The 14,571-nt window shown below is 35.6% G+C and overlaps 1 protein-coding gene across 2 annotated transcripts in view; it reads left to right on the forward strand.

Annotated features, from left to right (window-relative positions):
- INTS6 (integrator complex subunit 6) overlaps positions 1–14,571 on the forward strand; it is a 78,978-nt gene that overhangs the window by 62,768 nt on the left and 1,639 nt on the right. For both annotated transcript variants that reach the window (XM_033104227.1, XM_033104228.1), the window contains 8 exons: positions 887–981; positions 3,276–3,386; positions 4,396–4,611; positions 6,314–6,440; positions 7,458–7,600; positions 7,814–8,045; positions 12,412–12,783; positions 13,853–13,946. In XM_033104227.1, the coding sequence (XP_032960118.1) occupies positions 887–981; positions 3,276–3,386; positions 4,396–4,611; positions 6,314–6,440; positions 7,458–7,600; positions 7,814–8,045; positions 12,412–12,783; positions 13,853–13,946 (1,390 nt within the window). The remainder of the gene's footprint in view (positions 1–886; positions 982–3,275; positions 3,387–4,395; positions 4,612–6,313; positions 6,441–7,457; positions 7,601–7,813; positions 8,046–12,411; positions 12,784–13,852; positions 13,947–14,571) is intronic.

Consider the following 14,571-nt stretch of genomic DNA (forward strand, 5'->3'; position numbering starts at 1 on the left):
AGTTGAAGGCATTATATTTAAAATTTTTAAATTAAGTATTCAAACTTTTTTTGAAGTTAGATTTCTTACATAGTTAGAATTGGTAATTCAGGCTTTGTGTTTGGTAAATAAGACATTTTGTAAAGCATAGTCATAAGATCTGAGTGTATTTTCTTTCTAAGAATTTATCAATACTTTAATTTTCACTTGGCAAATATTTTTTTTAAATTAAGTTTATTGGGGTGACAATTGTTAGTAAAGTACATGGATTTCAGGTGTACAATTCTGTAATACATCATTTATAGCTCACATTATGTGTTCACCACCCAGAGTCAGTTCTTCTTCCATCGGCAAATATTTTTTTAAACGAATGAATTTATTCCAAAATAATACCTAAAAGCCTAAAGTTAGTTTTTAGGGACCATCTGGCTATAATATTTGAGGAGTCAAATATTTGAGGAGTCAAATAAGTTAGTTTTTAGGGACCATCTGCTATAATATTTGAGGAGTCTCCTCCTCCTGTTGGAGGAGACTAATTTTCCTCCGTGGAATTACATCATATTTAAAAGTTACTAGAAAATGCTGTGCATAGTTTCTTTCTGTCCTCAAATCTGTTTCATGTCTAGGTCTAGGTAGTGAATAGATTTTCCTTGTGTATTTTGTGATTCTACCTATACTGTTAGTAATTCTATAACATAATTGGTGCCTTTTCATTTTTAAATTGGTATTACTAAACAAAAATGCCAGAACCAAAAATTTTACCATGTATTTTTTAAAAGCTTATGTCTTATGTAACTTTTTCATTTACAAATAAGACAGCAGACTTTAAAAGTGAAACTTATTTGACTTGATTTTCATCTGTGAAAACAATGAGTGATGATAGTTTGTTCACATTATACTTTTGTAGATGACTTGTTTAAAGTACATAAAGCAAAACCAACATTGAAATGGAGACAGTCGTTCGAAAGTTATTTGAAGACAATGCCTCCATACTATCTTGGGGTAAGAATATTGTTGTTAAGAATAGAACTAACGAAGTTTTACATTATGCTTATAGTTTATTATAGGTATTATAAACATGTTTATTGCTGTTATAGATTAAATGTCATTAAAATTGAGTGTACAAATGACCAATATAGATGTAATGGGAAAAAAATGTTTCAGTGATTTGCAAAGTAATGATGATAATTAGTACATATAGTACTTGCCCTATGTCTGGTACTATCCTGAGCCCTATACATGTATTAACCTCATTTAATTTATACAGTAACCCTACAAGGTAGAAATGATCATTGTTCCTCTTTCACAGATGAGGAAACTAAGGCAGTAAAAGATTAAGTAATTTGTCTAAGGATGCATTGCTAATATGCAGGGGACTGGAATTCAATCCCAGATGGTCTGACTTTAGAATTTAGGCTTTTAAATTCAATTGTTGTATTACCTTTTTAAATTGCAGTTTTAAAATTATTTCTCTCTAATGGTACAAAATAGTTTTTGTTGCATTATTTCCTAAATCTCCAGAAATATGTTTTTAGGTAGATAAGTATATATTCTCATAGAACCATGAATTTTCTCATTACTTAAAATCTAGTTTATTATAGTAGATAAACTACTATTTTATGAAAAGTAACTTAAAAAAAGACCTATATTGAAAGTACTTTTAAGCATTACTTCTGCTTTTAATGCAGGAGTATTACAGCATTTGATTGTAACTAATCTTTGTAAATGGTTCCTAATACGAACATTAATTTCTTGAGTTTTCAAAATCATATTTTATAGTTTTAAGAGATAAGTTGTGTGAGTGTCTAGCACATATTGCCTGCCATGTAAGAGAGTGAAAAGGAGGAAACACTTTGAATGTGAACTGTTACATATGTTGACTCATTTACATTTCATAGCAACCTGGAGGACTTAGCCAAAGCTACACGGGTATTGAATATCAGAGCTGGGATTGGATTCCAGTTTGACACAAATGCTTATACACTTTCTAATATGTCCATGAATTACCATCCTTTTTCTGTCTGTCCCATTCACGTGTGCTAGACATTCCTGCTTGTGGTATTTCCCACTGGTTCTCAATTGTTCTCTCCTTACAATTAAAAATTATGTCACTATACCATATCCACAGTAAATATTAGACTGGTTTTCCTCTTTATTTTTCCTTTAGAGCTAGTTTCTGTTTTTTTCAGCAACTAATGATAATAGTAGTAGATTAATACCTACTGAATGCTTACTCTGTGCCAGACGCTTTTGTAAATGCTTTACAGGTATTAATTGAAACCCATGACAACCCTATGAGGTAGATGGTATTATTATCATTTTATAAATGAGAAACTAAGGAACAGAATGGTTATACAACCTGATGTGGGGTCATAAAGCTAGTGAATGGTTGAGCCACATCCTACTCAGTTACCCAAAGTGAAATCTATTTCTTTGATTCCTTTTCAGTTACTACCCGAGTTCTATCAAATCTATCTCTGCAACATGTCTTTTGCCCATTTCTTCCAAAGTCAATATCTCCAATGATACTAAGAAGTACAAGACTTCACTTTTTATTGAGTATTATTATAGCCTCTAATCCTTTTTTTTTTTTTTTGACCTTAAAAGCTAACTTTATTTCCAACTACACTTATGTAGATAAAATCTTTAGAGCAAAATAATACACTCTGTATCAGGAGAAAATTTGGATATAGGATCTAGATGACAGGAATTATTTGTGGGGCTTGACAGAGCAAGTTACATCTCAGAAGAAACTAGTAGGTTCTCAGTTTTGACCTTTATTCCCTATTTTCCCACCTTCTCATCTCCATCCAAGAAGTGGTCTGCTTTCTGGAGGCAGAGCACAGCCATCTCGGCTCTGGGCTACAGCTGCCTCAGTGATGGCTCAGTCATTCTCAAAGTAAAAAAACCTGGCTTCTGTGCATGTGACTTAACATGAGAATGTCATTAGTGAGCAGACCACACCAGTGAGCAGCTGCCGGTCTGCGGTGCTGGTGTCTCAACACGTGAACACACTATATTCTCGCTAGCGGCTGGGTTCGAGACACAGGAAGCAGAAGCCACACTGTCCGCAACCCGCCGTCCAACTGCAATCCGCGCTTGCCTCTAATCCTTTTTAACTATTTCAAACTGCCTTTCTTTCATACCACTGACAAATCAAATACAAATATGTTACTCTCTTATTGAAGGAAAGTAGAAATTTGGAGTGTCAGAAATTTTCAAAACTGACTTAATACATGTAACCATAAATTTTTGACAAGCTTAGAACTGAGTGATGTTTTCTTTGTTGCCTCCAGCCTTTGAAGAAAGCTGTTAGAATGATGGGAGCGCCTAACCTAATAGCGGACAGCATGGAGTATGGACTTAGTTACAGTGTCATTTCGTACCTCAAAAAACTGAGTCAACAGGTGATGTTAAGAAATAGAGCCATTAAGTATTTTGAATGGTTTTGGCCAAGATGGTTAACAGGCCAGATGTTAGTACTGGATAGTTCTAACGGAATTCCATCCTATTAGTATATTACATTTTAAAACCACGTATATCATGTAATAATATAATTCTATCTCCAGGTACATGATATGCTATGTTTTGAAATGTTAATTTCAAATAAGTCCTGGTTTATGAAAATGACTTCATTAATACGGTCCTAGACTTCCTGTATGTGAACATTGTTTTCTTTTGCAAAATTTGTTAGAAAGTTGTTTTTCTTAGACAAAATAGCAGTTTCTTTTGCTTTATGTTTTGAAGCCTGTTGTTCTTCCTTCGAAAATTGGAGTTTCTTTTGAAATGTTTGTAAAAGACATTGAATTTTGTCGTTTTGGGCATAATTCACATTAACAGATAATATGGTAGTTAAGCAGTGTACAGTTTAACTGACTGCCAAGGTATTAATGTTATATAAAATACATTATTTTCCCAGTACTTCTTCCATTTCTACTTTAGCTATTCATTGAAATGCAGGTTATAAAGAGTCAAAATACTGCTATTTGATTTACAGTGAAAAACTACATCATTATTTCCCATATCTGTGAAGATTTAGTTATGTGCTAATAACAGTGTCTTTAAGTAAATATTGATGAGATGATTTTTTTCTATTTTATATCACCTGAATTGGAAATATATATTTTCATCTAGAGTGCCTTTATATTTCATGGTTTAAGTGTAGTGGACATTAATAAATAAAATGAATTGAAGTTGTATTTGTTTGCCCTGCCCCAAAAGCCTAGAATTCTAATGATTTAAAATCATAAGACGTTGTTTAAACTATGTTTACCAAGCATGTGACATAAAGTATGCTACTTGAGTTAATTTCTTACGTACATTATAAATATAATATTTAATTTATAGAAGACGAAAGCTATAGTATTTAATTTGCCAATTTAGATTATAACAAGACAATTCTTATTTTTACTTTAGGCCAAAATAGAATCTGATCGAGTCATTGGATCTGTAGGCAAAAAAGTAGTACAGGAAACTGGTATTAAAGTCCGAAGCCGATCCCATGGTTTATCAATGGCATATAGGAAAGATTTTCAACAGTTACTCCAGGGAATTTCAGAGGATATTCCTCACAGACTGCTGGACCTTAATATGAAAGAATACACTGGGTTCCAAGTTGCTTTGCTCAATAAGGTAATAGTTACGTAAAGTTAATGCTGCTCTAGTTACATTCTGTTGTATTGTTGAACAGATTAAATTTTCTATTAACTGATACTGTTTGTCTAAACTTTCAGAAGTACTTTTATACTTTCGCACAATAATGATCATTTAATCATTGAATTTTGTAATTAAAACAGGCATTGTACATGGTAAGTGAATGAATGAATATATTGATGAAGAGTAAACCAGCCTATTCATTTTGTAAATGAGTAAACAGATGCTTAGAGATTGCTTAAAGTGATATAGCTAATGGTAGAGTCACTATAGTTTGGTACTTACACTGATGACCTTGGGCGCACAGCCTGATCCTAAAATGCTTTATGAATACTCATTATTAAAAAGATCTTTATCCCAGCAGCCTTTTTGTGAAAATAAAATTTATATGCTGATTGTAAAATACATATGGAAATGTAAAGGTACTAGAATAGCTAAAATAATTTTGGAAAAGAATAGAGTTGCAAGACTTGCACTATCTAATTTTGAAAGTTACTGTAAAGCTGCAGTGATCAACACTTTGTATTGTTGGCATAAGGATAAACATAAATCAGTGGAACAGAATAGAGTCTAGAAGCAGGCCCTCACACATATAGTCAGTTTTTAACAAAGGTACCAAAACAATTCAGTAGGTGAGAATAGTCTTTTCAACAAATAGTGTTGGAAAAATTGGATATCCATATTCAAAATATGTAAATGTGACTGTTACCTAACATTACTTGAAGTGACCATGGTCATAAATATAAGAACTAAAACTATAAACTAGAAGAAAACTGGAGAAAATCTTAGTGACCTTGGGTCATGGATCATTGAAGATTTCTAAAATACAACACAAAAAGCACTTGATAAATTGAACTTCATGAAAAGTAAAATTTTTGTCTTCAAAAGAAACTTTGAAAAACGTGCAGGAAGTTACAGCCTGGGAGAAAAGCATGTATTGAATAAAGAACTCATGCAACCCAACAATAAAGGGATAAGCATCCCATAAAAAAAGGGGGGGGGGCAATTTGAACAGACACTTCACCAAATAAAATATACAAACTTGAACAGACACATTGAAAAGGTGCTCAACCTTATTGGCTGTTAGGGGAATACAAATTAAAACCATAATGAGACCCCCACCTTACACCTACTAGAATGGCTAAAATTTTAAAGACTGAAAGATTTCAAGTGTTGGCGAAGATGTAGAATGACATCTTCAGTGGTTGCCTGAAGCTAAGAATAAGGATTTGACTACAAATGGGCACAAGGGCCTTTCTGGGATGATGGATTGTGGTGATTGGTTTACAGCTCTAAAGTTACTGGCCCTCATCAAACTGTGTACTTAAATGGGCAATTTTATGGTATGCAAATTATACATCAAAACTTTTTTTAAAAAACAACCACTTTCAAAATCTTTAAAATTTGGAAATTCATTTTATAAGATGTTTACTTCTCTTAGCCAGAATGTATAATAAAATCTTAAGTTCGATGTGAATTTGCGATTACTTGGTTGAGCTCACAACTGATTTTTTATCTTTTGGTTTCCAAAACAGTACATTAAGATTACAGTATAACTCTTTATCCTGTTTTTTAAGCTAATTAGTTACCTTGCATATCTTACTTTCAAACCCATCGTGCAGGGTAGAGATTTTAGTCTCTATGTTTGTAAATAACTTTTGTTTTTGAATGTTTTCAATAGGATTTGAAGCCACAGACATTTAGAAATGCATATGATATACCAAGACGGAATCTTTTGGATCACTTAACAAGAATGAGATCTAATCTTATGAAAAGCACGCGCAGATTTCTTAAAGGACAGGATGAAGGTTAGATCATGGTTTTAATGTTGGTATTTCTTCTGTAAATTTGCTTCTGTTGAAAAAACATAATATAATACTGTAACTCTTAAAGAATTATTACAGTAGTATTACATTCTCATTGTAAATTCAAATAAATGAAGTTAAAAAGTGAATCATCCCTGATTCTTTACATTTCTTCCTACTGTCACTGTTGCCCCAAATTCTATTCCCCAGAGGTTCAACTGTTGTCAACAGCTTAGTTTCCTTTGTTGCTTTTTCATACGTTTTCACACATTCATATGCAAAGATACCACAGTCATTTTCGTATGATATACTAATATCTGATGGTTTAACCCTGGGTGGCCAATACGTCATATTCTGATATTTCCTTCAACTAAGAGGGTGCCAAAAAATGTATACACATTGTAAGAAAGGAAAACTGTATTAAAATTGTAATACTCAATATATACCAATAACAAAAGATGAATACAAGTCACGTTTGACTTCTACAATTACAAGAGGTGCTCAAAGTGGTTACCATCAGCATAATTTTAATACAGTTTTTTCCTTTCTAAAATGTGTATACAATTTTTGGCACCCTCTGTATATCCATGACATCTACTACAAATTAAGTCAGATGAGAATTTAACCCTTTGCTACCTCTGATGTAAGCAATGGCTTTATATAAAAAGGGTTATCTATGTGATTTTTCTGTAAATTCTGCTAAATTAAATTCTTTTTATTTGGAATAGAGTAGAAGAGACATTCCTTTTCATAGTAAATTATACATATTGCTTATTCTGTGCACTGAAGTTAGCTGCAATATTTTTGTTTTGTTTAGAAGATAAAATTCATGATTTAAAATTTTAAAAATCTCAGAGTCTTTTATGTCACACTATTTATAATGGCAGCACGTTCATTTAGAATATGTGGTAAGGGTCTGCCTGGAATAACATCAGGTAGCATTCATATATAAGAAGACATGTGATAACAGAATCGGTTTTAGTGAGGTTAACTTCTGTTGTTGCTCTGTTCTGTCTGAAGATCAAGTGCACAGTGTTCCTATAGCACAGATGGGGAACTACCAGGAATACCTCAAGCAGGTACCTTCTCCGCTGAGAGAACTCGATCCTGATCAGCCACGAAGGCTGCATACATTTGGCAACCCCTTTAAGCTGGATAAAAAGGTAAGTTTGAAATGTTCCATTACACAATTCGTTTGTGCTAGGTGCTATGGATTTAAATTCTTAATGTAACTAAAGTAAGCTGAGGCTGTTTTCCTGGTAGGGTATCTAATAAATGTCAACATAGTCAAATATAGTTGTTTTAATGGGAATTAGAATTAGTTGTGTCATTTAAAAACTGTAAATCTAGGCAAATTGTATTCCTTTTTGCTCTAGGGTATGATGATAGATGAAGCAGATGAATTTGTGGCTGGACCTCAAAATAAACATAAACGTCCTGGAGAAGCAAATATGCAAGGGATCCCTAAAAGACGTCGCTGTATGTCTCCACTACTAAGAGGCAGACAACAGAATCCAGTTGTGAACAATCATATTGGAGGAAAAGGACCACCTGTACCTATGACTCAAGCCCAGCCAGATCTTATTAAACCCCTTCCTCTTCATAAAAGTAAGAGTTTGGGGGTTTTTTTAAAAACATGATTTGCTGCTTTTTGGGTCTTTAGAGAAGAGATTTTTTAATAGATTATAGAACAAATTGATAAAGTCCAAGAGTGTCTACAGAAGATAATTTGTTTATTCTAAATTTTGGCATGTCATTATTTTTATGTCGTTTTGATGAATGAATGTTGAACATCTTATACGTTCATTATGCATTATTAGCTATCATGAGCTAAAATATTATTTGCAAATCTTAAGTATTTCAAAATAATAGTATTTAAAGAGGCATTGTCAATACCCATACATAGAAAGGTGGTTTTCAATATCAGTTTAATGTAACAACTAACTGTTAAATACCTGTGGGATTTTAAAAATGTTAGGCATTAAGGTATAGCAATGATGGCGACAGTAGTGATTTCTGCCTTCATTTCTGAGCGAGGAAAGGAAGTCATTGAGCATTTCATTAGAAGTGTAGTGAATGTTACAAAAGCGAAGTCAAGTATGTTGTGGACGTATTTGGCAAGACGATTTAACTTGGTCTATCGGGTCAAGGCACTTTACTGAGGAAATTGTTTAAACCAGCACTTGAAGGATGAATGGGAATTAGTTAACTGAAGCTGTCCGTTTGCCTCTGCCACAGGAGTAATCTAAGAAGAAAATGTGTAAAGTCTATAGGAAAGAGAAGGGCATTAGAGAAAACTGACAATTCTAGCATAGCAAGGATGTTGGGAATGAGGTAAGGTGTGACCTGAAAGATAGGCAGAGGCCAGATCATGGAGGGCCTGGGAAGCAATTGTAAAGATGCTAGACTTTAAGGACAATGAGAATCCACTGAAAGATTTAAAGAGGTAGTGACCTGATCTGATCAGCATTTTCTAAAGACCAGGCTGACTGACTAAATTGTGTGGGATATTGTCAGGAAAGGGAGGAATGGATGTAGGAACCCTTCATGAACTAATGGGTTCATTAATTATAAGTAGTGATCATTCATGGCTTATAACATCTTAACTGGAGAGAAAAGAAATATATCCCTTCTGGTGGAATTATACAGTATTTCCCCCGAAGTAGTCTTACCAAAAAAAAATTTTTTTGAACATCAATCTGATCAAGCCTCTAACTACCAATTTATAGGAAATACAAGGGACAGAGAGACGTGTTAAATGACAAAACAGGGATATGATTAGCAAAATCCAGATTATGGGAAACTATAGGACAAAGACTCTGGTGTGTTTGTGTGTGTATTTTTGCTTCCAAGAAAAAAAATACATAGAAAAAAGAAAAGTACAGAAGGATTTTATAGCTTCAAAGGTAGTTAAGAGACATATAAAACAATTGCAGTTTTGGTCCTGATTTGGACCCTGAATCAAACAAAATCAAACTTTTCCACAAATAGAAAAATATATCAGGTAATTAAGATTGTGGACACTGACTATATATTTGATGTTGTTAAATTTTTGGATGCACAGGACCCAGTTAGGAAACCCAGGGAAGAGCTAATGGTGACCTGATAGTGGGTTGCAAGAAGAATATGTGCTTGAGAAATAATTGGACATATCAGCAAAGGACTTGGTGACGAGTGACAGCATGCTGGAGCCAGGGCAAGGGAGGAATCAGGCTTCTATCTTGAGATACTGATGAGGGTAGATACTGATGATGGTGTCAGGGGTGGAGTAGAAAAAGAGACGAGGAGTGAATTAAATTTCAAAGTGCATACTAGGTAGCCAAGTAGACGTCCTAAGTTGGAAGATGATTGTTTGAGTTTAGAACTCAGAAGACGACTGGGCTAGAGAGGTAAGTATGGGAGGCAGCTTAACCCCCATTGAAGTGAATAAAATCTCACCAAGGGAAATAGTGAGAAGGAAGAAAAGAGCCTAAAATAGGATCTTGAAAGTGCCAAAGTTAAGAGGAGATAAAAGATTCAGCGAAGGCGATTGAGAAAGAAGAATCCCAGAAATAGGAAAAAATAGAGAAACGTTTAGTGTCATGGAAGCGAAAAGGTAGGAAAACTGAGTGGTTGGTGGTCTCAGATACTTAAACAGATCAGTCAAGAAAAGAATTAGATTCTGTTAGTCTTTGGTTATCTTAGCAAGAGTAATTTTTATGTAGTAAAGGGGATAGAAGACTAAAGATGTGGGTTGAAGAGTGAGAGATGAGAAAATGGAGACAATGAGTGTAAACAACCAGTTGAAGTTTAGTTGTGAAGGGTAGGTGGGACAAGCGTGTTAGCTAGAAGAGGTTATGAGGTTAAAAATGGTGATTTTGTTTTTAAGATGATAGAGAGTTGAGCATCTTTAAATGCTGCTGTGGTGGAGCCAGTAGAGAGGGAGCAGTTGAAAATGAAGGTGAGAAAAAGTATAATCAGCACAAAGGCACTGAGAAGGCTGAAGGGAATGGTCCAGACCCTAGATGAAAGAATGCTGCGTCTATTGAATGTACGTGGTTAGAGGCTTGGTGGTGGGAAGCAGAGGAAGTTCCCATCCCACAGCTCTGCTTCTCTGTCCTCTGTGAAGCAAGAGGTGACATACACTGCGGAGAGGGAAGGAGAGATTGGGGAGATCGGAGATGTGAAGAGAGTAGAGAAGGTTTCGGTGATCTTGCGGGACAGGGATAAAAGCTGGTAGTAAGACTGCCAGTCAGTGCTGAGGTCCACGTCCAGATGGTGACCGACCGCTCTGCAGAGCTGGGGCATATTTTAGAGCTCGCCATTCTAAGTGCAGGTGTGGAACAAGCAGCTAGGTAGAGTCATCAGATGTGGGGCTTTGCCTGCCCGGTGTCATGGGAGAGAAAATTGAGGACATTGGTAAAAAGTGATATATTATGGGATATACGTTAGAAAATTAAGCAAGTGGATATCTAGAAGGGATCTGGTTAATAAGTGGGAGGAGTTGCTGGAGTAAAAGTCTGGCTGAGTTGAAACGCAATCGCAGGAGCACTGCCAAGATAAGGGTTATGTTTCTCCATCCCTGAATTTGTGTTTGAGTTGAGAGGCAAACGTGAGACTGAAAAAGTTCTTTGGAGATGGGAAATTGAGGAAGTGGTGGGCCCGGATCTTGGCAGGTTATCTGCTTAGACATTGAAGTCACGCACTACGGCACTTCTCAAACTTGAATGTGTGTGTGAGTCACCTAGGGGTCTAGTTAAACTACAGATTCTAATTCGTTCAGCTGGGGTGGGGCTTTAGACAAGCATTTCTTGGACGCTCTGATGATGCTAATGCTGCTTGTTCACAGACCACACTCTGAATAGTAAGGACCTAGTATGATGTCCTGAGGGACAGGGAGGTGGAAGTCTGAGCCAGGTGCCGGAGACACCCGTGACCAGAGGTGTGCTTGGGGATCAATAAAGGTAGTGACGGAGAGAGAAGGAGTATAGTGACACAGTAGAGCCTCAAAAGAGCAAGAGTTTTTCCAGGAGTGCATGGAAAAAGGGTCCTGAGGTGGTACTGAGGGGTGAGGGAATCAGTGACTCCACACCCGCCGAGAAGGAGAGAAAGCAGTTTCTACTTCACGTCTGAAAAGGAGAGCCGTTTCTTTTCAGGAAAGCTGGTTTCAGTTAAAGGAGTTGTAGAAGATACTCAGTAAAGTTGGCATATCATAGAATAAGAATTTAGGAGAGAGCCAGTAGTCAGAGGGATTTTTGTGGGGATGAGTTTACATTTTGGACAGTAAGTGAGGGAAGTAGAGATGAGTTCAGCTGGTGTCCTGGTGGTTTGGTGAGAGCAATCAGGGAACTTAGAATTCTGCTGCTTTCTGTGGGTAGCAAGTGTACTAATCTAATGTTAATTGGCAAGGTGGCAAGCAAGCTTTTACCTCTAGTTGTCTAATGATCTCAACTGGGCACCAGGTGGGTCCTGCATTGCTCAAGTTATGAAGACCAGATGAGAAGGGTATAAGAAAAGAGCGTACTGGGGAATGGTCTGTTTGGTGGTATGTCCCCTGAAGAATATTGAACAGTTTAAACTCCCTGTGTTTACTTTTGCCTCTAAATAATAATACGTGGATAAGGCAGAGGTAGGTTGGAATGAGCTAGGGCTAAAGAAAGGATAAACATAGTAATGTTGATCATTTATATTTCCCTAAAACTCTACTTGTTCAATAAAATTGCCACAGAATACAGCAGAGAACTAAAAGTTGGTTGAGGTTGGCTTTTATTTTATTTCCCCTAAGGACAGAAATTGTACAGGTTTTGTGAATATTGTGAACGTCTTACGTTGAATCCACAATATCTTTGGCAAAGCTTAGGAACCATATCACTTTATTTGTTAATTTTCATCAGTCAAGTGCAGCAGTTGTGATTTGCTATATCAGTTGATATTTTTTCGTAGCTTTCTTTACTACGTGCCTCTCATCATTTTTCTCCCTTATCTTTGTTTTTAGTTTCAGAAGCTAGTAATGATTCGACAGTAGATGATGTGGTTGAAAATCATGTTGCTGACCAACTTTCATCAGATATTACACCAAATGCTGTGGATACTGAATTTTCAACATCCTCTCCAGCCAATTTACTGGAACGACCAACCAATCATACAGAGGCTCTCGGTCATGACCATTTAGGAACTAATGACCTCAACGTTGGTGGATTTTTAGAAAATCATGAGGAGCCAAGAGATAAAGTACAGTGTCCTGAAGAGAATATACCAGCATCTTCACTCAACAAAGGAAAGAAATTGATGCATTGTAGAAGCCATGAAGAAGTCAACACTGAACTAAAAGCACAAATAATGAAAGAGATCCGAAAGCCAGGAAGAAGTATGTATAATTAGAAACAAACCTCAGATTTGATTTCTGTGTGTGCTCAAAAAAACAGAAAAGTCAAATTAACTAAAAGCGTAGATGTGATTCTAGATCAGTCTTGTCAATATATAAGCTATATAAGATTTGATTCTTTATTCAGCTGACGAACACTGAGTATCTGCTATATCCAAAGTCCTGTGCTACGTAAGGTAAGCAGGAGGGTCTGAGAGCACAGGAAAAACACACAGATAAATTACACATGGTTCCTACAATGACAAGAGCCCATAGTCTAGAGTATTCTTTTAGCCAGCAACTGAATTTTAATGTAGCAGTAAACCCAAAAAGATGTAGTGACTGTTATGTGACTTCATGTTTGTCAAGTTCGCAACATGTGCCTACCACCGTGTTTAAGATTTAAACTATGATGGTGAGCAGGGATGTGTTTAGGTCAAAAAACTAAAGTTACGAAGCTGTCTATTACACGAATACAAAAGAACTTGGTGGAATAAAATTTCAATATTATTGGCGTTCATTCAGAAGATGTTGACAGATCACCTGCTATGGTGGTACATTGACCCGTGGGTGGTCCAGAAGTGGGTAAGACTCAGCCCTTGCCAATTTAGGATCTTATAGACCTTGGCAGAGTTTTGTGTGAAAACCTGAAACTGAAATAGCGCTCTCAGTCTGTTTTATTTTCTTGCCTCTGTGTAGCCTCCCCCCCCCCCCGCCCCCCCTTCCTATGCTAGCTGTAGTTTAGAATTTAAATTATAAGGATGGATTTCTGTAAGGGCAACTTGCTGCTTTTCAGTGGCACCACCAAAAAGCTATTTATTCATCCTTCCAAGTTTTGATTCGTTAATGGGAACTTTTACCAAAAAAGCAGTATTTGACAAGTTATTTTATTTTTCTTGACATATGATAAAATATATGTATAATAAAGTCTTCAATGAGCAGTGAAAATTCTATGTAGAATATTTTTGTTTTTGTCTTAGTATATCTTGATGTAGTAAACTGCAATAGAAAAATACTGAATAAGTATAAAGGAAAGCCACTTAATTTTTCTTTTTGCTTCTCTCGTTTTAAGAATATGAAAGAATCTTCACTTTACTGAAGCATGTGCAAGGCAGTTTACAAACAAGACTAATATTTTTACAAAATGTCATTAAAGAAGCATCAAGGTAAATCTATTGAACATCAATATTTTATAGTATCTATTTTGTACTTGTGTTGTTATGCATGTGTGTGTGTCTCTCTCTCTCTCTCACACACACACACACACACACACACACACAGATACACACACAGCCCTACGTCTGTCTCTTAGTCTGTTGAAAGAAGTTTAATTAAAAAATAGTCACACACAAAATCTTTAGAAATTATGAACCTTTTCTCCCTACAAGTTACAGATACTTTTTGGTGTCTTTAATTTTATAGCCTTTAATATTTCTTCTTTGTATATATGGACTACATTTAATATTAATCAGTGATTAGAAGTAAACCTTGAGAGGCTATATTTTAATGCATTTCATTTGTATGTAGGAAAACATGTAGCTAAGGGGACCAGAGTCAGACTAATGGGCCTTATTCTGATTGCTTCAGTAGCCCAGGATTATGTCTTTTTGTACAAGGAATATGGATCACGATTATAAAGGGTAACTACATAGTGCAGTTAACTGGAAAGCATAGTTGTATGAGTTTAGTGAGTACAGAAAGTATTTCTTCTTTTTCGTTTGAGACTTTTAGTAAGAAAACTTCGGGTTTGTCTTATCTGACCTTCCAAATATACCCATTCTTTAATTGGTC

This window comes from Rhinolophus ferrumequinum, chromosome 4, assembly GCF_004115265.2.
Source record: "Rhinolophus ferrumequinum isolate MPI-CBG mRhiFer1 chromosome 4, mRhiFer1_v1.p, whole genome shotgun sequence".
Lineage (NCBI taxonomy): Eukaryota > Metazoa > Chordata > Mammalia > Chiroptera > Rhinolophidae > Rhinolophus > Rhinolophus ferrumequinum.